The sequence below is a fragment of the Manacus vitellinus genome, unplaced genomic scaffold, assembly GCF_001715985.3.
Source record: "Manacus vitellinus isolate BGI_N305 unplaced genomic scaffold, ASM171598v3 scaffold_36_pilon, whole genome shotgun sequence".
In the NCBI taxonomy this organism is placed as follows: Eukaryota; Metazoa; Chordata; class Aves; order Passeriformes; family Pipridae; genus Manacus; species Manacus vitellinus.
Window position 1 is genome coordinate 6,991,269 of NW_021940508.1, and position 22,597 is coordinate 7,013,865.

The 22,597-nt window shown below is 49.6% G+C and overlaps 1 protein-coding gene across 2 annotated transcripts in view; it reads right to left on the bottom strand.

Moving 5' to 3' along the window:
• The window catches only part of CNTFR (ciliary neurotrophic factor receptor), a 203,317-nt gene that overhangs the window by 57,174 nt on the left and 123,546 nt on the right, over positions 1–22,597 (bottom strand). For both annotated transcript variants that reach the window (XM_029961543.1, XM_018077340.1), the window contains one exon: positions 788–1,018. In XM_029961543.1, the coding sequence (XP_029817403.1) occupies positions 788–1,018 (231 nt within the window). The remainder of the gene's footprint in view (positions 1–787; positions 1,019–22,597) is intronic.

The window sequence follows — 22,597 nt, forward strand, 5'->3', positions numbered from 1 at the left end:
GGAAACATACAACCACCTACATGATGCATCTCTAGATGGCAGAGCTTCCAGCTGGTGCCTCTCAGTATCCTCCACAGCAATCATCTCAGAGCCGGCTACACCGGCTGGTGCCCCCAGACACCCACAGCTGCCAGTTGCAGACGCTGTACTGTGAAACACACAGTTGCTATCAGATGTACAAACACAGCAGCCCCTAAAACACACAGCTGCTATCAGCTCTCAGCATCATGTGAAATACAGCACAACTCTTATCTCTCTGCTGCCGCCCCCCCACAGAGACTTGTGAATCCGTGGATCTTGTCCTTAAGATATGCAAAATGCTGGGGAACGTGGAGCTGTCCTCCAACATCCTGTGCACCCAGAACCCTGCAAACACACAGGGATCACCAGCACCTTTTGGCTGCTCCTCTGAAACAATCATGTTGCAGTAACCCCAGCCAGGCCTTCTCCTTCCTGACTGCAGTCCTCTCTGACAGCTCAGCCCCAACTCTTTCCACCTGTGGAGATGGTTGCTGTGGCCCATGGCTGGATGCAGAAGCTACATCCCTTCCCAAATTATTCCCAAGGCATCATTTAACCTATCGTCTTTGATGAAAAGTTTGAGGTGGAGGGGTTGATTTCAGCCAGAATCAGTCTGCCATAGGGAGCTCATATGGTGGTGTGCAGCTGACGACTGTACGTATGGAAAGTAGAGGGGTTGGCATGGCAGGAGGGGGCTGTGAGGAGTCAGTATGGGAGCAGAGACTGTGGCTCTGTCCCTCTCAGTGTGACATGCTGGGGTACTCACTTCCCACTTTCAGGGTGGTCTGGTATTTGAGGTGCCAGGCGGAGCCCTCGTAGCAGGAGTACTGGCCGCTCTGCGACAGGTCAACGTTCTTCAGGATCAGGTAGGACCCGTTCAGGTGGGACTCGTCGATGTCGGTGCCGTTTACTGTCCAGGTCACAGCGGCATCCCAGTCCATGGAGCCACACTTCATGGTCACGTCTGCACCTACCCGCTCGAATTGGGTGTGGCTGTCTGTGGGGAGAAAGGGGAGAAAAATGGGTGAGCTCAGAGCCTGTGGGCATAGCTGCCTTGGAAAGGGGATCTTACCATCCCATCTGGGAAGTAAGACAAGGACTGGGGCATGGACTGACACCGTGTAGGTGGCCATGGAAGCCTGAGTTCTCCTCCTGGACCTAGTAATTATTTATTTTAACCTTAGACTAGATTGACAAATACCAGGGGATCAGTATCCATGGACCACCTCCACCTGCAGGATGGTGTCCTCTGACCTTTATCATGGAGGAGACGCATTGGAGCTCTATGGTTCCTCAGGTAAACATCCCACAGCACGGCCAGAGACACACACCAGCAAGGCATTGCCATTCCTGTATCTACATCACTTGTTGGAGGACACAAACCAAATACATGCATCGGAACTCTCAGCAGAGAGATGACAGAGTCCCAGGACTTGTCACCAGTAAACTCCACATATTTCCTAGCAGAGATGGGAAGCAGGTACCTCTCCTTGCAATTCCCTATCCAGGAAACCAGGCAGGAGGACTGCAACCCAACTGTGCCATGCTTTGGAAAGGGGCAGCTGCTTGGTGCATGCAGTGCTGTTTGTCTCCCTGTCTGGGTTTTCTACTCTCTCCACAATAACATGATGCCTTGCTGAGCTGTTTGATGTAGCAACTCACGAGTGGGGCATCACAGCTCATTGGGCACCAGCTGCCTAATTGAATTTTCTCAGGTTTCTGGACAGAAGCTGGAGCTGACATTCATTAATGATCCTTAGCAATTGAATATTTCCCTTGTTGTTACACTTGGCTGTGCTGAGCTGCATGTGGCAAGGATAAAACCACGTGTGTGTGTGTGCATGACACGGGGTGAAGCAGGACAGGCAGACTGAGTGGGAGATGAGGTTCCTTCAAGGCTTCATCAAGCCTTTGTGCAGAGACAAGGGTGGTTGAATTCTCAAAATACTCCCGGGCTTCAAAAACACATTTGACAAGGTGCCTTCCAAGGAAACTAAGCAGCCCTGACACATGGGAAAGTCCTTGCAGGGATTTATAGCAGCTAAAGGTCACGAGACCAAAGGTGAGAGCAGGCTGCCAAATATAGCAGTAGGAGACATCACCTGGTGAAGTTTGACAGAGATCAGAGCTGGATCAAATCTGTCCAACACCCTCATAACTCACAGGGAAAAGGGGGTCAAGGCAGTGAGAGAAGACAGTGTGCTGCTGAGGCTGTCAGGGCAGCCCAATCACAGCTGGGTCCCAAAGTGCTGCAGAAAGACATCATGGTACAGACCCACCAGGCAGTTACCCTGTGTCAATACATGCACAGTGGGATCCACACCGAGAAAATGAAGCCTTGCTTCCCCTACCCTTACGGTTCTAAATGTGCCACAGCCTTCATGGAAACATACCTTGGAGTCATCACACTCACTTCCCTGAAAACATCAGCTCACTGGTGACCAAGACTCCAAACCCAAAATGGAAAACACTGTAACCTAAAAGCCATGAACAAACCTGTCCCCATGCTGTTAGGAGTACAGCAACACTGAAAACAGAGCAGAGGAAGGAAACAGGAATAGCAAAGGCTGGAAACAGATCCTACATAAGGATGGTTTAGTAGACTCAAACCCTTTATCCATAAAAGGAGACAACCAAGCAGAGATGTGACAGACGTCTTAGCAATGATGGGTGACACGAGAGGACAAATAGAGAAGGACTGATTGCTCTTTCTCGTAATAAAATAAGGGGCAGCAAAACAAGCAAAAGGAAGTGGGTATTTTTGCATGAAGTGTGATTAAATTACAGAAATCCATGTCCATCAGATGCTGTGGATGTCAGCATTTGGGGGGGGGAACACTAAGTAAATAAATTCATAGCAGAAGATACCACCCAGGGCACTAAAACACCAAGCTGCCCAGTGAGCCAGGGGCTGCTGCAGGCAGCTGATGGTGCAGCAGGATGGGAAAAGCAGCCCCCAGGCCTGTCCTGATCTTTTCTCCCTCTCCAGACATCAGCTCCTGGGTCCCCTTGGGACCACACGGTCATGATCCAGCCATTCCTTGTGTGAAAGCCCACAGCCTAAACCCACCTGCAAAGGAGGGAGCCCCAGGGTAAAGCTGGGCCCTGGAGGACAGCCTGGAAGATCTCAGCCCTCCTGCAGATGGTCTGTCAGGACACCTACTTCTGACAGGGATACAGCACCTTTGGGGATGTTACCCCTGCTAGGAAAGGGTGTGCTAGAAACACCCAGCGAAAAACTGGGTTCTAGTGAGTAAGATGCTACTGGGATGCCTCAGGACCATTTCAGACACTAGTCAAGGAGGGGGACCTTTAGTAAACTGTGCTGATCAGAAAAGTGTATTTCAATGGTCTTAAAAAAGTTGAGAGCATATACTGACAGGTGGAAAAGAGGGAAGAACACCTGAGATGACACATCTATGTGAGGAGGGATTCCTTTAGCTGGAACAAGACCAGACAGACAGATAGGCAGAAGTGGATGAAGATGGATAAGTGGATGGATGAATGTGTGTGACAACAGACAGATGGAGAGCAGGCTGGATGGGCACAGATGGGACGGAGGGAAGGAGGGATGGAAGGACAATAAATGGCAGTAGTGTTGGGTGGATGGCTGGCTGTTCAAATGGCTGTGGCAGTGGACAGATGGATAGTTGAGTGAATCAATGGATGGATGGAAACACAACCAGGAGAAGTGTGGATGGACAGATACAGGTATCAGAGCTTACTTAAGAGTTCCAGCATCTTACTCAAGTTTTCCTCTGATTTCTTCTATTGCATAAGGTAAAGAAATTTTGTCTTCTCTTTCCTGCTGGCTCACACATGGCCTTTGAATATCCTGTTCTTACACTTGGGATTCTGTTTGGTAGAAGCACTGGAGACAGTGCACCACCCACCAGCCTTGCGTGGGGAAAGGCTCAATGCAGTGATGGACCCATAGACCTGCCTCCCTTGCCTTGCTCCTGCCTGCCCAGGGAAAGCTCTGGGGATATCCAGCTCTACTTCTCATGACTGTGGCTGAGAGCTTGTGTATAGCTAGTGACTGAAGGACTAAGCTGGGAAGGAGCGAAAGGCGCCTTGAATTATTTCTTATTTGTCCATAAACGCAGAGCAAATGCATCGGCATCCATCCAGAAGGGCTGAGGGAGCCATTCCTGGAAGACAGGTCTTTGAAAGCAACGCTCCTTTCCAAGGCAATGATTTAAGGTTTCTGATGAAGGAGAAACCCAAAGCACAGCTTCAGAGGAAGCATTTCTCTCAGCAGGGTTTGCTGAGGATCTTACTGGAGCAGAGACAGGTCCCCGTATCCTTCCTCACCCCATTCCAGGCATGGGAGTCCCACCCAACCACACTGCCATGCAAACATATGGCAGCTCCTTTGGGAATGGGCACCATGGGGGCAGCTCCCCCAGAATGCTGGAGCAGCCCTGTTTTACACTGCAGACAAAAGCTCTGCTTTAGGATGGGGATGGGCAGCAGTGTCCAGAATTTTTTCTGTGAGTCTCCACTTCCTATAGGCTGGGAATGGGTAGGCTCCCCTCCCAGCCCACCCAGAGCTTCACAGCTCCCTTGAGCAGGGAGAGAAGGGAGGTTTGTCCACACTCCTGGTCATCATGTAACATACAGGATCCGCAATGGTGCCTGTGCTGCAGTGCCAGCCCTGCTGGATGGACCTCAAAGAGTGATATGGGCAGAAACAGAGCCAACAGTTTAGATGGTTTGAACTAGATGTGGAGGAAAATTTATTCTCCAGGAGGGTGGTGCAGTGCTCAGACAGGAACCCCCAGAGAAGTGAGATCTCCAGCCATGGAGGTTGTCATGGCTGTGTTGACAATGCCATGATTGATCTAGTCTTCTGCTGAGGACAGACCTCTTCCAAGTGGGACATTGGACTTGACACCTCCAAAGATCCCTTCCCACCAACACTGCTGTGGTCACTGGCTACTTTGAGATGTTTGTGACCGTTGATACTTAGAGATGCTGTCTAGCCCCTGCACCACCCTACTTCTCCAAAGTATGCCACTTATTGGGTCAGGTGACATCACAAGGCTGTGATGCCATTTTAGTAAGGCTGTGATGCTGCCACCCCAACCAGCAACATGCCTCTGAGCATCCAAGCCCACCAAGGGCCACATCTTCTGTCAGGGCACAGCGCACCAGACAGGCACAGCATGGCTTATAACATGAAGTTCCAGATCTGGAAAGAAACTATGGTGATGCATAATGGGGTCAGAAATTACATCTTTACCCACAGCCCCGCAAAACTGCAGTGGAGGGAAGACGGGAGCCAGTTGTGGGACAAACACACACAGCTCCCAGCATTGGACCTGGGTCAGCTTGGGGAAATGAGCTCTGAGCTGTTTGCTGCCCTACTAGTGATAAAGAGTGACAGCTTGACGGGTCCTGCAGCTGTAGGGATCAACAGGACAGTGGTACAGCAGAGATGTGGAGGGAAGATGAAACAAACTGGCTGAGATGCAGGGTCCATGGAAGCATATTTGATGCTTCCCAAACCCATCCAGCTGGAAAAACAATAGGAAGATCATCCTCATTTTCCTCCCTAATGAATCTTGATCTATAGCGAGACACAGGGAAGCCCTGCAAAAACCTGAGGACTGATCTGGCATATGCTGTGCTGGGAAGGAGTGGAAATCCTCTTGGGACCTTCCAGCCCCACTGGTTGCTCTCCCTCTGCTCCAGCTGAGACTCCCACCCTGTCAGCATGGGCAGCTGCCAGCCACGGCAGGTGTGCTGCTGAGCACTGGCCTGCCCAGCATGCACGGAGCCATGGACGAGGCGCTGGGGGTCTGTGCCCAGATGCCTGAAGGATCATTGGAACAGCCAGAAGAGGAAGTGGAGAAGATGGTTTGCATTCCTGGCACCAGCACTCAGCACAGTCCTTCAATGGGGGTCTTTGAGCCAGGGCCTGTGGCAGGCACACATGAGGCCAAAATCGTCCTTGCTGTCACAGCAATTTGCAGATAGACTGGAACAACTATTTCCTCTGGAGTACTCTGCCCAAATGCACCGTGGGGTTGTGGCTCATGCAGTCAGAGAGAGAGCAAAGGAAGGCACTGCAGCGTTTCTGGGGAGAGGCACAAGCACTCTGCATGTTACACAGCCTCAGGAAGCTGAAGTAGTGAGAAAGGTCATGTCTCTGCTTTTCCTGACAGGACATGGAGCATTTCTGCAGTAGGATAGAAAACTACACACATTTCTTTGGATAGAGGCATTCACATCACCCCACTAGCCTTCCTAACTCCCTTCACATCTAAGAAACTAGCCCCAAATAATTATCTCAGTGGCTAATTGGCTGTCTGTGTACACAATAAATTATATGTTTAATATTTACATGGTGCCAGGACTACGCCAAGAGCTTTCCAAGGATATAAACCAGAAAGGTCTTGCACTCTTCAGCTTCCCATGGTAATTGAGATGAATCAGCCCACAAGAGTTCAGCTGGGAGCCCAAGAGGATGGAGAAGGCAAGGGGACAGAGAAGGGGCCAGGAGAGGATGTTCTGGCCTTCTCCAGCCACTGGACAGGGTAGGGGCACATCCTGTGGCCTCTCTCTTGCTCCAGGACCCATGTTCACTGGCCAGAGCAGCATCAACTGTTTCCAAGGGATGCCAGTGGCTCCCCTCCCATGTGCAGCTTCATAGCCTTGAGATCTGCCCTTCTTGAGATGAAACAGCCTCTGGCTTTGGAGAGGGTTTCCCGACTCCTTGAAGCACACCCCACCCTTGATCTCCTCACATCTATTTCCCCTGATGCCACTTGGTCTTTGCATAGCTTTTGTTGCCAGCAGAAACCTTCCCTTCAAGGAGAAGAAATTTCATGCTTAAGGAGGCACTTCTTCCACAAGTGATTTAAAACTGGATACATCTTTGTAAGGAAACAGGCATAATTAAGTGTCATCGATGTAGCCAAAGATATGGACTGTTCCAAGTTAATTTTGTCCATTAATGAAGACTTGCAGAAAGCAGAGCCTGCATTTGTTTGCTCTACTTTGGTAAATCCCTGGAGTCAGCAGCTTTGCTCTTGACAAGAAAAAATAATTAGCAAGAAACTTTAATTAAGAGATAACAGATGGGTGCTAAAGGACTTGTACTCAATCATGCCACGATAGCCTGGAAGCAGACCTTGGTTTACTTCAGGGGTGTTGTGAAGGAGGCACTTTACCCCTCCTACGTGCTTGGCTCAGGGCAAGATCCAGGGCAGGAAAGCCTCTTCTCTCAGCCTGGATGCGACCACAAAACATTCTCCTGTGAGCAAAGCCCTGCTCCCCCTGGAGAAGCTTTCCTCTCAGTCTGCAGCAGCCTCACCTCCCACCACTGCCCTGCTGAATGCACCTCCCTCTGCAGCTGCACCCCAAAACCAACCAGGGATGTCCATCATGAGGGGACAAGGGGCTCCATGGCCCTTCTAGCAGCTCAACTGCATAAGGCTGGTGCTTCTACCATCAACCTTGATGCAACATCTGCTGGGCCTTTCTGAGGGTGAAGGGACACTTTTACCATCAAATGTTCCATTGTCACAAATGATAATTCAATCCATGGGCTCCCTTTTGGACATGATGGTCCAGCAGTGGGGAGGTGTGATGCCTGCTCTGCTGTGAGCTTGACGATGCCATCCCCCAGACCCAGCTCCAGGTGACACAGTTGGGATGGCAGCACTGTCAGGATGGTGGCACTTGCATCGCTTGTGCACAGGGGCCAACAAGGCTACACAGTGGCAGGGCATCAGCACCCTCCTGGGGACAAAACACAGTGCTAAACCCAGTAGGAAACCACAGAACAGAAATCCACTGCTGGAAGCAGAAGCCACACAGACTCACAGCAGAAGCAAGGGCCAAGTCCTTGCTGCAGCATTGGTTCAGCCTCATGGGAGGCAGCAGCTCCCCGTGCCTTTTGGGCTGTGGTCCCACGGGGCCTGCTGGCAGACATGGTGGCAGGATGGGGAATGCTGCTTTAGCACACAGGTAACTTAGTGCCATTTTTCTGCTTGTACCACATCGTCAGACTGTCTGAATCAACAGGTTTGGCCTGATCTGAGTGAGATCTCACCAGGGCACCCTGTAACTGCATAGGACTATTATGTCTGTGCCTTGTCCTGGTATTGCTGCATTTTCATCAGCCCCACGTTGGGACAGAGCCTCTCTTTAGACCTGCCAAACCAGATCAGCCCAGAGCCTCATGCTGGCAGTGCTCCTGGTTGTAAGCCAGAAGGGCTCCATGTCAGAGATAGCCTTGTTTTCCTTCATGCCATCACACCCAGCTCTTGTTGGAAGTAGTAGGAACTGTACAGGGATGTGCTGCCCCAACAATAACTTGACCCTGGTCACAGGGGTCAAACAAAACTGGAAAGAGCAACCAAGTCCATCCTGACTCAGTAACAAGAGTCTCCTCAGCCATATATGGGTAGCAGACCCCAAAGAAGCTGCCCTTTCCCATGGCTTCAAGGTAGGAGTGAGCTCTGCCAGAGGGTGCTAATGCTGGTGTGCACCCATCTGTAGTGGTCACATACTTCTATCACTGATCATGCTCAATTGACACAGCCAGGACCAGGAGAAGATGCACCTCTGCTGTTACTTCTGCTTTTCTGTCCCAGTTGCTCTGCAGCAGAGAGGTCTGGATTCTGTTGGGCTGCAGAATCTGATCTTAGCTTTTTTTTTTTACCCCCCTAGGAGACTTTGCATCCCAGGAGGGAACCTGAGCTCATGCGTTGATCTGTTTTCCAGAAGGTCTTGGTAAGACCATCACTTGGATGTCCCAACTCTTCTGGTCCAAGTGTTCTGGGACTCCAAGTGCTCTCATTACTGCAACTGGCTGAGCTGTGACAGCATTTTCATCCTAAGGCAAAGGGAAAGCTTGCCCACTTGGCTTCCTTGCAAAGCCAACTTGAGATGACTCATCTTGAGGAAGAGCAGTTGCATGGCAAAGCAGCAACTCCTCCAATCCCTTGCAACTACATCATGGCTGCCCCAGCATGTGGAGGGGTGTGATATGGGGGGGAAAGTGTTGGAAGACCAGGGGGACATGAATGGCTCTAATGGGAACCAGCACAGAGCAGAAAAACCCCACCAATATCCTTCAAGCCAGGGTCATTTGAGTCTTCAACCTTCGCAGCCAAGTGACTGGCGTTAGCACCACGGATGAATTAGAGACTTGCTTTCTGGTCCTGCTTTTTCATGCAGACAGGACAAATAACTCTAGGCCACAAAAGAGTGCTTAGATCAGGCTTTTCAATGCCGTTTAAGGGGAAATCAATATGATTCGGAATTAGGTGCCCAAATCACAGCCATAAACACAAGAAAAGCTCATTGTGGTCCAGCAACGGCGTGAAGACACCTGTATTTACTGAGCTTTGGGGAGGAGCCAGAGCCGGATAGAGACTTCGGGGCTCCTCGCACCCTGCTGATCTCAACCTGCCTTTTCATCCCGGTGCACAGCGTACACTTCCTCACCACTGCCTGCCAGTGCCCGCACGCCCTCCCCCAAATGACAGCCTTGCTCCACAGAAATACTCTGGGGGCGACTGCTATTTGTTCACACAACAGCCCGGCTCCCGCTTCACCCCACTCAGGGTTGCGGATTAGCATCAGGCATCGTGCAGTGTTTTTTTATTAGCACAGAATTATGGAAGTCAGAGGCGTAAAAGACCTGTTGGGTCCCACTCAGTCCATCCTCCTTCTGCCAAGACAGTATTGGTCCCTGCAGCATATTTACTATTTCTCCAGTCTAATTTTACATACTGTACAATCTGTGCTGTGCCAAGTTACGATCCCTGTGTGAGAAGCAGAGCTCTCAATTTCCAGGCTCTTGGGTGTGTAAAATCACAACCGCGATGTTAAATTAACTTTTTTTTCCCTTGCATTTAATCATTTAATAGCTCTAAAATTCAGCCCCTCAGGCTCTTTCTGTCTGTCTGTTGGCTTGGGTTTTGCCTGCTGTAGGCCAGTGGCTTGTCGCTTACACATGTAACACTCCCACCCCTGGGTGGATCGGCAGCAGCTGGGCTTGAAGCTGGGGCCGCTACAACTTAACACATAAACTTCTGCAGCCTGAGGATGGAAAAACTCGTTGTTTTCTTAACCACAGGTACAGGAGGTTTATCCTCCTCCTTATAGCCCAGGCCTGCAAGGAGGAGGCAGCACAGAGTACGCTGCACACAGGAATGGTGCTCAAAAGCATTATCCAAGCTGGACTGAGAAATCAGAACAGAGGTGCAACCTTCAGTATAAGACAAGGGAGGATAGGGAAGCACTGAAATATTCCAACTGGTGCCTTGTGCCCAGGGAACTCCCAACAGAAGCTCACTATTCCCTCCATCTCTACATCCACCAAAAATTACACTCCAAGACTCATTTCTTCCCAAGCAAGGGATTTCTTCCCCCTGCACCAACACCAAGACTTTTCTTTGTGTACATAGCTACAGGACGGCAGAGGAATTGAGCTGCTGCCAGAGCAGCATGAGGAAGAGGGGGGGAAGAAGAATAGATGCTGATAAAATGGGAAGCATTTTCCCAAATTGGGGGGGGGAGTTTGACTCAGTCACCATCACTCCTCCAAGTAATTCCTGAACATCTGGAGCCCAGTGCTGATTTCAAAGCAATATTAAAAATAAGGCACCCATCTACTCTGCCCTGTAGGGGCTCTATTAACCACTAAAACAAGGCACTGGGATTTGTATTGGTAATAACAAAATACTATATTTGCATTTCATGCCTTTCACTCTGAAGGATCCTTAAGCAATGCCAAGCCTGGAAAGCATCACTGGCACGTCCTAAACTGTGTCACAGTCTACAGAGCTGCAGCCCACCCATCACACAGAGTATCTGCAGGGTGCAAGTACCTCTGTTGGGAAAGATGAGCACATATCAGATCCATAGCACACTGGAAAGAGAGGAGACACAAGATAAATACCTGAGTGTAGCTAATGGAGCACTCCAGGCCACATAACAGGACCCCAGGAGAGAGCTCCTGGATCTCAAGCTGAGCTTGGAAGCAGAATCCAGCCCGGGGCTGAATGAGGCTGGGACTCTGGTTAAGGGCTGGAAAGTGTATCTGAACAACGGATGACATGACTGCAAGATTGTCGTCCCCAAATGGCTTCTGAGCTCCTCGTGGGGCTCAACCATATTAGGAAGCCCCATAAATTCACAGGCTGCCTGGGTTTTCACAACTTACTCTGCAGTCAGAGAGCTATTGAGGGTGGCACAACCATTTGTAGTTGTCTCTGGGCAGGTAGGAGAGACGGGGACTTCTGTGCACTACATGGATGATCCCTGCAGCAAAATGTACATCCATGAGAGAACAGGGGGCTGAAAATGCATGATGCTTCGGGGCACACAGAGAGAGGCTTTGCATGACTTCTTATGAAGATCACAGAATCCTGGAATGCTTTGGGTTGGAAGGGACCTTTGAAGACCATCAGTCCAACCTCCCTACCACGAGCATGGACAGATGTGCACATACCACAGAATCATGGGATGGATACATCCTGTTCATATCCCCACAAAGCACAGTGCAGAAGCTCACAGGAGGTCACACCACCTCTGAAAAGAAAGCTTTAAGACAAGCACAGTAAGCCAGGAGCTTTCCGCTGGGCAGGTCCCATTCCCAGCAGCATCACAGAGTACTTTCAGAGGAGGGTGCATGCAACTCCTTGAAAGATTGTGAACTAAGCCAGTTCCTGCCTGGCCCTGCTCCCTTGTTGGTGCCCTAAGAACCAATGTCCAGCACCCTTTCCAAAACCTGTGAAGCAGCTCTTCATTCTCTTAATGCAAAGAACCTGCTCTTCATTAAGCAGTTAAGCACTTCCCAAACAGCCCCCCCAGCTTGCTGGTGGCAAAGGTCCTGGCTTCATCATGCAGAGCCTGAGAAAAACCCACCCTGTAATTTCTATTTGATGTTGGTGGCCTCTCTGCTTCTAGAAACACCTCCTCCTCTTCCTCCCCCTCCTCCGAGCTTTTCCTGCTTGTCTACCAACTGCCATTCCCTCCCCATTCCACTTTTGTTGCCATACCTCTGACTAAACTCTCAAAAGCAGAGAGCAGCGCAGCTTTTGGGAGCTCAGTCTGCCTTTCGGAGCATCTCCTAACCTCCAATTATTGATGCTGCTGTTTCAGAGAGCCCTCAATTTGGTGTGTGTTTTTTATTCCCTGTATTGGGGATGATGAGCAAATGTTAGTTCAGGAGCAGACATTCATTCTGTATAACTTGAACCAATTGCCCATTATTTCCTAAATTTCAGCATGTAAAAGCTTTGAGCGTCTCACTGCAAAACAACAGGTAAAAGGCCAGTTATGTTCATTGACTGAAATACAAATAAATGTGCCCTGCTCTCTGGAGAGCTCTTGGGTTTGAAGCAGAAGAAGATTTTAGGGAAGAACATTTTCTGAAAGTAAGACTATACAGAAGCTCACCACGTCCAGACCTCCAGTTATCTGAAGGCACTACTGAATTACAACTATTATTAGCACAAGAGACACTTGAATTCTGGAATTTCTGTAAAACATTTCGAATTCAGGTTCTGAAGCATTTAAAGGACTTGAGAAAATATCTTTGGCTCCAAGTCAGCAAAGCACTTAGGCAAGGCCTTAACTTTGAGCATGTGTTTAAGTACCTTGCTGACCTGGGGCTTTTAACCCCAGCAAAAAGAAAGCAGAGAAGAAATAAAAGCCAAATAAAAAAATTCTGGTGTACACTGAAATCTCCAGACAAGCAAAAATAATATAAGAATCTCTTCTGGAAAGTAAGAAAACAAAAATTAATAGTGACTGGCTTTAGAATTAAACACTAGGGGAAGCTTTCTGAAGGAGGGGGGAAGAAAGACTCCCAGAACAAATGGAGTATTTCAATGTAGCCTAACGCCAGCTTTACTCTCCTGCCTCTTCAGCATCCAGAAATTATTTATTGCTGAAAAAAAATCCCAAACCAAACTCAAAACCTGCTTCCCCCTCCCATTTCCAGACTAAGTGTGATGGGAGAGAGAAAAATCTTGGCTTCAGCAGTTAAAAAACATCTCTGAAATGAGTCGGCTGTGAGAGGCTGTCTCTATCAGGAGGGAGGAAGAGGATAAGGGATGAGGGAATAAAGGGTAGTAATGAGGAGGAAATTGCCCAGAGGCAGGAGCCTGCAGACAACCTTAAGCACTGCCTTCCAGAGAGGAAATAGGAGAAAGTCCTTAAGGAGAGAAAAATCATTGCAAATCTATGCACACACACATAGAAAGCAGCTACAGGCAGCAAGTGGTTCTTCCCCTACCTCCAGCTTGAGGCCATGAACAGAAAAACCGAAGCACAGCAATAAGAGGATCCTCTGCAGCCCACCCAGGGAGAGGGGCCGCCGGCCCACAGGAGACAGCAACGGGAGAGCAGCCACCGGTGCAGGGACGGGAGACAGGAGGTGCCCTGGCTGCTCCAGGCTCCGGTGCTTGCCGCCCTGCATGGCTCTGCCACAGCCAGCAAAGGCTCAGGGTGCCATGAAGTTGAAAATGCTGCTCTGGCCCCGTGAGGGCAAAAGTTCAAACTGACAAAAATTCTTCATTAATGGGGAAAAAAAAAAAAAAAAGGAGCGCTAAGTTCCTTCCTTCAGAAGGAAACCAAAGGTTTCCATGTCTTTTAGGGCTTTTTCTTCAAAATTTCTACATTGTGTTGTACAAAAGGCTTTGTAAAACTTTTTTTTTAGGGGGAAAAGGATGTTAATTAAAAGTGATGAACCTAACCATTTCTGAAAAATACCAAAAAATTCAAACTACAGCCTTTCCTTCCCTTAAACTTCTTTTCTCTTCTCCCCCCCCCACACACCCGCCAGAGAAATACAACTTTGTAAAACATTGAGATGTCGATGGGACTTCATTTCCAACAGAAAATGGTTCCCCTGAGGATTTTCCCAATCAACTTTGCTCAGCACAGATTGGCAAAAGCTCTTTGCTTCCCAACGGAGATGCCCCTCATGGGAAGCGCCGGATCCCAGCACAGAGCTCTTCCTCAGCACTCATGCTGCCACACTGCCTGCAGCCCCCCAGGGATGGCCACCCTGTCATCCACTGTTTCTTGCTGGCACGCAGAAAGATGCAGCTCTCAGAAAAAGGAACTGACAACACAAACGAGCGAGACAAATGAGGAGAGCATCATCCTGTCTGTCTAACACAGGCAGAGCTGAAGTCCCCAAAGCAGATGAAATGACTGGCCCGGGGGAGTTGACTGCATCAGAGCCAGGCTCTGAGTTTTCCTCTCACTCGGGATCCTATGGCACCTGGTATACTGACACCAGGGTTTGGTTGGGCTCTCTTGAACTTGCTGAAATACAAAAACCCAAAGCACTGAATTAATTTGAGCTGATGCCTTTTTATCCACCTGGGACCTCCTGGGGATGCCAGCACTCAGACACTGCAGGGGTTGCTTGCAGGACTACGAGACAGCTGCTGCAGTGCTCCCTCTGAAGCACCAAAACAAAAAGCCTTCCATGAATAAGGGTTACACTAAAAAACTCCTCAGAGCTAAGCAAGTTAAGAAAAACGGTGCAAACTCACTGGAGGAAGGAAAACACAATTAAATCACCCAACAGCCTGTATCCACTAATCCTTCGTGCTACCAGGCTTGACTTGAAAGTCTCTGACTGCTGACACCCACTTCCCACCCCTCATCCAGCCCCAGCACTGCTTTCCCAGCACCCTGGCAAGGTGTCTATGCATATGCGTTATGTGGGAAAGAAAATCCAGTAGAGCCCAGGGCTCCTAGCATGCTGTCACAGCCCAAACTGGCAATGGGCTGTCAAGTGGCAACCTCGGGAGCTGTCCCATGTTACAGCACAAACTTAAGACACTCAATGTTCAGCATTCCACAACATCAGGCAACAGCACCAGAAAAAGCTGTGATGTGCTCATGGTGGCTCCTGTTTTGAGGTTCTCCACTCTGGAGCTGTGATTTAGGGCAGGATGAAGAATGTAATGGGATTAATTCTGCCTACCTAAATCCTGAAATTTTCCTTCTGGATTTATGTCCCAAAGTCCTACTCATAGATCAATAGAAGGATGTCCAGGGCCATCTCTCCTGTGCTGACAAGAATAAAATTGCAAAAATATGGAGAAAGAAATGCATTATCCATACAAAAGCCCATGGACTCAGACAGCTCAGTGGAACAGACTTGCCCAAATTCTGGAGTAAGATGGTTCACCAACACAGAGATAGGTTGTCCGCTGGGTTCCTTGCTCACATTGGGTAGACACCTCCATCCTAAACCGACTGATCCAACACCCCCGCCCCCACAACCTCTTCCAAATTTCTTGGAAGACAAGGAACTTCCCACTTCTTAAAAGCACTTTTTGGTGGACCAGGGGTTAACTGACCCTGCTGCCATGCAGGAGATGTGAGCAGCACCTTTGTTAAGACTGAGTCAAGCTAAAACAATGTCAAGAACCAGAAAATAAATAAATAAATGAATGAATGAATGAATAAAAAGAAAAGGAAAAAAACCAAAACCCTGCATAGACATATAAACAGATGTTTCTTCTAAAATGACAGCTTCCAAAGTCCCATGTGGTTACTATTCCCCCCTCAGGGATTTTCCTTTCTGTCTCCTATGCTGCCAATGCAGCAGCTATGTAACTTTTGAAAAGCACTGATCAACAGCATATAAATAGCTGCAGTGATTATATTGCAACACTTCACTGCTTCCCTGAGCTGCAGCTCCCTCCTCCACTGTTGGAAATACAATCAATGCTAATTAATTAAGGGCCAGAGCCTGCCAACCATGGTCACACCAAGTTCAGTGTTGCTTCCTGAATATTCAGGGCTCACTCTCCATAAAAGCAAGGATCAGTCTCCAGCACTGCGTGTTGAAAACAACAGAAACTCTTTGCAAGCCAGGAGGGACAGACAGACGGACATGTCTGTCTCCGAGCTGAAAGGCAGAGGAATTACCTGTGCCAGGGCAGACCCAGTGCACTGCAGCTGTAAATCAGCAAAGGGCCACTGACACGATGGGAAGAGCAATGAGGCAGCCTGCAGGCAGTCCCAAAGGCTCTCTGCCAACAGGAACCACGGAGCTGGCAGAGGTTTTACACCTGGCCAAGGCTGAAAGGAGGATGCTTGCATGTGGCCAGGGAGAGAGCACAAGCGTCTCCCGAGACCAAGGAGGAGCACTACCCTTTCTCTTAGTGCCCTGTGACACTGGAAGAGGGGAAGGCAAGGGTGGGTGTTAATGGGTGAAGATGGAGAGGCCCCTTGAGGGTAAAGGAGACAGAGAATATTCCAGCAGAGTCAATGGACTTCACTGGAGCACCAGTGGGAACAGTACTGCAGCTCACTGGCTGCATGAGCCTGTGGCCATGGTTCCTACCCCTGCCAAAGGGCTTGTGTGATGCTCTAAGAGTGAGGAGGCACCAGTGGGGAATCCAAGCTCCTAGCTGTCCCTTTCCTATGCCACACAGAGGGACCCTCACTTAAAGGAAAAAAAGAGACAAACTCAAGGCCCTGTGCTTCCCACCACAAAGATAAAACTAATTTTCAAGTCTGTTGAGCACAGGAACTTATATGTGACTACCAGACTGATGCCTTGCTGCATCCCAGGTAATGCTACCTCCCCTCCTAAGAGCAGACGTCCTGCAGGGCTCAGCAGCCTCTTCCCACTCCTCACCAACATCACTGGATTTTCATGCTTTGCATCCAGCCTCTCCAGTTGTCCCAGAAGCTAGCACAGATTGTGGCAGGTCCCCAGACTCACAGTTATGGCCAGACATGGAGGTTTCCCATGGCAAATTGCAGGCAAAGGACTAGACAGACAGACATTAGCTTCTGGATTTGATGCACTCTCACTCCCATGAGTGATTTTCTCCCTTGCACAGCATGCTGTCAGCTGGAGCAACCACACCACAGTGCAAGTAAGCCACAGACGCAGCAGAGCCCAACCTGCCAGGGCTTGTGGCTTGGCTGGAGTCAGAGGCTCTCTGTGACTCATCCTACAAAGTCTCAAGTTCATGGCTATGGCTGGAGAATCCCCTTGGGTACACTCCAGGCTCAATTTACTGTCCCCCTGGGAGCAGATTTGAGCGTAAACAATTCAGATGATGAGCAGAGCTCGCCTTGGAGAAGGTCCTCACTTGAACGGATGCATGGATGTGGGGCTACAAGGACAAGCTCCCAGAAGCAGACCCCCATGTGTATAGTCTGCACCACACAGATTTTCAGCTGGCGCTGCTGTTGTGAGCCTGCCATTGTGCTGCTCACAACAGGATGAGACTCTGACCCCCCTCTGCAGCTCTGTCACCTCTGTGAGAGATGCTTATCAACTTCCTTGGCTTTATTTCGGTTTGGATCCTGGAGGCAGCAGGTGTGGCCCCTTGCGAGCAGGACAGACCAGTGGAGCACAGAGGGGACCTTTGTCCAGAGAGCAGAAGCACCCTTTGGAATAGCAAAACATCCATCCTCCACCATCTCTCTACCAGCGTAGCTGTGTTATTCAGCAGCATACCCAAGGCCTGGACATCAGGAATTCATGCACACACATGCACACCTCATTACACCTTAGCAAATACCGCAGGAATCAAGCAAGACGTGCCATATGCTGCAGCTCTGCTTTAGCTTGTGCATCCGAGTCGCTTCCTTGGTGTGATGGTGCCAGCTCTGCTCTGCCTACAAAGCACACAGGTCTTGGCCAGCAGAAGCCCTACAGCCTCCCAGCCTTGCAGGTCAATGTTTTCTAGCATCAGCTCTGCAGACCTCTGGCTGCTTTGCAAAGCCCTAGAATAGATAACTAAGAAAAGCTTGGCTACCGGCAGATGACTTAAATTTTCTACAATACGTCTGCTCTGGGGGAAATGCTGCAGGCTTTGCAAGCTAAAAAAGCTAGGAAGGTCAAGTGTGTTGATCCTGGGATGTAAGGCAGTGCATGGCTCTGTCACCCGTGCGCGCCCTGAGGTGAGGCTTTGCCCCATCCACAGGGAATTTTGCACTGAGAGGTGAATATGTCTTCCCAGGGACTTTCCCTGCACACAGGTGCACACAACTGTGCAAGGAGAAGCTTTTAGCCCCTTCCCCTTGTCTCTTGAGTGGAGACAAATGCTGTGTTACCCTCTTCTGTGAATCGCATCCACAAAACCCTTTCCCCAACACCAGCCTCCCCAGTATGGCTCTAGTCAAGGAAAGGCAATGCAATGAGGCTCCAGACTCCTCAGCTTCAATTAGCACCTGATATCAGCTGAGTCTAAATAACAGTCTTTCCCAGCAAATTGTACACCCAGAGATCAATGGTCCACACACAGGACTAATATCGCAGTAACCCCTCCTGCCTCCATCACTGTCAATTGCCTCGTGGTTTCACTTCACTTCTCCACCTGATGGGCCTTCCTGGAGCAGTCATTACAAGGTGACACACATCACTTTTCCCCTCTGTAACAAGTCTGCCACAGCCTCTCCTCAATCCTTCTTCTCTTTCTCCTTTTAATATGCCCGAATTATATTGGCTTCTCTGCATGGATCCACTTCATTTAGTGCTGCCCAAGACCGCTTATCCTGAAATATGCTCTTTTCATCCACAGCACAGACTGCACACCTTGCAAATTGTTCTGTTTATTTTTTACACTCCAGCATCTCCCACCCTTATTAGTAATCTGAGTATTAGGTATTTCCCTTTCCACAGAAGCACAGTGGCTGCCCATAGAAATTAACCCCACCAAAGGCTTTGATAACAGAGGTTTGTGCATGTTGTGTCCCAGCATCTGCACTCTCAAACATGCTTCATGGTATCTTTGCTCTGTTCCCACCACAGAAAATCCTTTCCTCAGAAAGCAGAGATGAAGGTATTTGTGTTCAGTGTCTTGCCATGGCTTTGCTCCCATTATGCAGGACTTTGCTTGCTCCCAGATTTGTCAGAGGTGGATTGAAGACAGCAGTGAGTCCCAACACTACAGATGGATATGCAGGACCTGAATGTCTCAGTCCCAGCCCCAGTTGCCCTTTTGGTCCTGGCTTCTGCTACACATAGCTACTGGAACATGTTCTGGGGATGATCAGCATCACCCTCTGCTCAAGCTGTGGGCTCCTGCAAGTGGTGCCCGGAGCTGCCCACAGAGCAGCAGCACTTTGCTCTTTCAGCTTGACAGGAGATTGCCTTTGCAGTCCCAGAGCAGCCTATGATCCAGGACTTCAGACACTGGAAATCCTTCAAATCAGATAACTAATGAGTGGCACCTTCAGTCCAAGTTCTGTTGGAGACACGTCTCTGAACAAGTTGGCTGGGGCAAGGCTGCTCTGGAAACGTGAGATGTCTGGCTCCCTGGGATGGCCACATGCAACTTCTGAGGCGAGACCTTTCTGAGCTTTTGGAGGCTAGTTGAAGCCAAACCCCTGAAGCACTAAAGGTTTCCACTCCAACTGTCACTTGTTTTATGAGATCTTCCATTTCTGGAAGCATTTGAGAATGTAAAAGCAGGACGAGGATTGCTTCCTCCCACACTAAAAGGAGTTCAGTGCTAGGACAGAACATGGCCCTTCTTCAGCAGCCAGAGCTCACATAATGAGCAAGGCCCATGGCTATTCCCTGGGTGCTAGGCTACACCTCAGCTTCCCAGGGTCTGAAAATCAGTGCAAATGAGACTTTTGCTTTCTTCAGCATTTGGGGGCCCCCAGCTGCTATGGCAATTTACAATCAGGTGTCAGCAGAGGAAGCAAAGCTCCTGCTCCACACAGCAGGACGATGCCACCCCAAGAAGGAAATGCCAACCCTTCCTCTCAGCCTCTCCCCAATAAGCAGGGCTTGCTTGGCAGTAGGTTTCAACACGGGTTTATTGGCAAGGACCCTCTGGCTTATGCAGATGCTCCATGAACTGAGTGCTGCTCCCCATCCCACACTGCCCTCTCAGCACATCTACACAGGCAGAGAGGGCCTGACTCCTGCCCATAGGTTGTGGCCGCGTTGCCCTATGGCAGCAGTAACTCTCCACTCAAAGTTTCTCTAGGTGTCTGGATGGACTACAAATCCCATTCCTCTTCCTTCACTGCCTGTTGGTGTGCAATGAAGTCTAAGAGACTACTGAGACATGTTTTTCCTTGCCACTGGCAGAACTAATGAATCCTGGCAGACTGCGATCCTCCCGGCAGTTTCCTCTTCTTACCACAGATGTGAACTATTTTCACCAGTTTTGTGGGATCAAAGGCTTGCCCAAAGCTTGACAGATGCACACTTTTAAGTTATATTTTCTTTTTTCTTCCCCCCCCCCCCCGAGATTTGTGATCTGCTTCAATACCCAGGACCTGCAACTGATGGAAGGTTCCTATTTTTGTAGCATCACAGGTATTGCCAGTAGGTTTCCTTCCAAACTCCTTCACAGCTCATGTAGGACAGAACCCCGCTATCCTCCAGGACTTCATCAGCTGTATTTCAAACAACTTCTCCCATTTCCAGGAAGGGGCAAATTCAGTTGAAATGCCTCCAGCCAGACTTGTACAACAAAAGCATGCGGCTCTTTTGCAATGGCCCCTGCATATCTCCAAACTTTGGTAACTTGCAAAAAGCAAGTCTTCAAAGCCCTGAACCATCAAGCTGTGTTTCCTCTTGTCTAAATGACACACCCTCTATTTTTCTTTCAGTTCTTCTACTCTCTTCCCCACTTGTACTTCAAGAACATCTCACCTCCTGCACTTTGCACAACAGGACATCAGTCATCAGTCTCATGCTGACCTGTGGCTCTTTTCCAAACCCAGACCCCAGGTGAGAGCTGTGAGATCTCCACTCCCTGTCTGAGAGGCATGAGCTGTGCTCCTACATGTCCCAGCAAGGCAGGCCACACTGCTCCATGCACCAGCAAATTTCTGTGGTGAAAAATTAACAGACACTGCATTGGAAATCAACCCTCTTGATTTCCCACCTCCCAAGAGGGAGAAGCAAGCCTGGGATGTGCTCCTATGGGGCTGTTCTGCATTGCTGACTGGACCCCCAGGGAATGCTGGGCTCTGGAACCTGTGGAGTGATGAGGCAGTGGGCAAGGAAACACAGGCACTAAAAATAGGCTGTTTGCGGTAGGGGCTGACCACATTTATTAGCAAGCTTGTGCTCTGGCTGACCACAAGGTCAGCTGCCGAGAGCTTGGCCATAATTCACTCTGTGTCTGGGCAGGAAATCTACTTGAGCTCAGAGGGATGTCCAGTAATAGAAAAAGTTGTTCCAGGACCTGGGGCTATTTTTGCTGTTTTCTTTCATTTTGCAGACAGGGAAGCTTTTGGGAGATGCATCCTGTGCTGGGAGGGGAAAAAAAAAAAAAAGCCAGGTGCTCGGGGACAGATGGAGGGGTAGAAAAGAAAAGGGGAGCATGCAGATGTTTGTGCCTGTTTGGGTCTGGGGTTGTTCTTCTTAGACAGACTCACCTTCACCATGTAGGGCAGGGAAGCAGTAGGGGAAGATCAGAGCAGCAAGGGGAACCCCAGACCTTGATGGGCTCTTAAACACCCTAACAGCATGCAGCAGAACTTAATGGGTTGCAGCAGGGGTGTCACTGCAGGTGGGGTGGGTTGCTGTCTCTGCTGCTTCCCTGCAGCTGTGAGTTGGCAGGGAAGATGGGGAGGCAGTGGGAAAACCATCACAGTAATGAACGCTCAGGGATGGAGATGATGGACCTTCCTTGGAAAGGCATCAGAGGGCAACTTGAACTACAGCCAGGTCGCACCTCTGGCCAGCATGGGGATGGGCCAGCAGATTGGCCCCCAGCAGATGCAGCAATCCCACTAGGACAATGCTGATCCCCAGTGGATGGCCACAAGCCTGGGCTAGGCTTAGCTGTGAGCAGCAATGAGCAAGGCAAAGGAGGCAAAGAGCAGATGCCTGCCCTTGAACGGCAGCCTTCAGAATGATTTAAGCAGGCTCTGCTGAATGGGACTGCAGTTTGGAGCGAGGCTGGTATTTTCAGCCAGCTGGATAATGAGAACATCCAGAGTTATAACAGGAAGGATTAAAAAATGTAATTGCTAATGGGGAATTAATTGTTAATGGGGAATCATCATTGCAGGAGGGTGTTCCCAGTGTGGCCCCGCAGGGATCTGTTCTTGGCCAATTGCTAATCACTCGTCTTATCAATTATCTTGAAGGCAACATAAAACTGTTGCTGGCAAAGTTTGCTGGTGACACAAAAGCTGATGTATATAATGGAAAGGATGAATCCGTCACACACAGAGCTCTGGAGTAGTTAAAATACGAGCCCTCCCTCGGCAAGAGCATGTGTTGTACGCAGCCAAACACAAGTCCATTCATCTGCAGTGGAGGAATGTAGGTCAGACTCACAGAATGTAGGATGGTGTCCTGGGGAGGACAACACTGATAAGGCCTTGGCAGGAGCCACCCGGAGATGAAGTGCCAGTGCACTGTGCTGAGAGCAAAACTTGGCCAGAGACACAAGCAGGTGTCACGGGAGGTGGGAAGGTGCTGTGCAATAAGAAGACAGAGCTTTTTCCTGTACTGGCTCCAGCCTGAGCCTGAAAGGAGGCTTTGTGGGAAGCAGGCACCATCTCCAGCCTCCCAGCCGGCTGCTCAGTGCACAAAGGCAGTCTCTTTGACCTTGCCTTCCTGAGCAACTGCCTGTGCCCT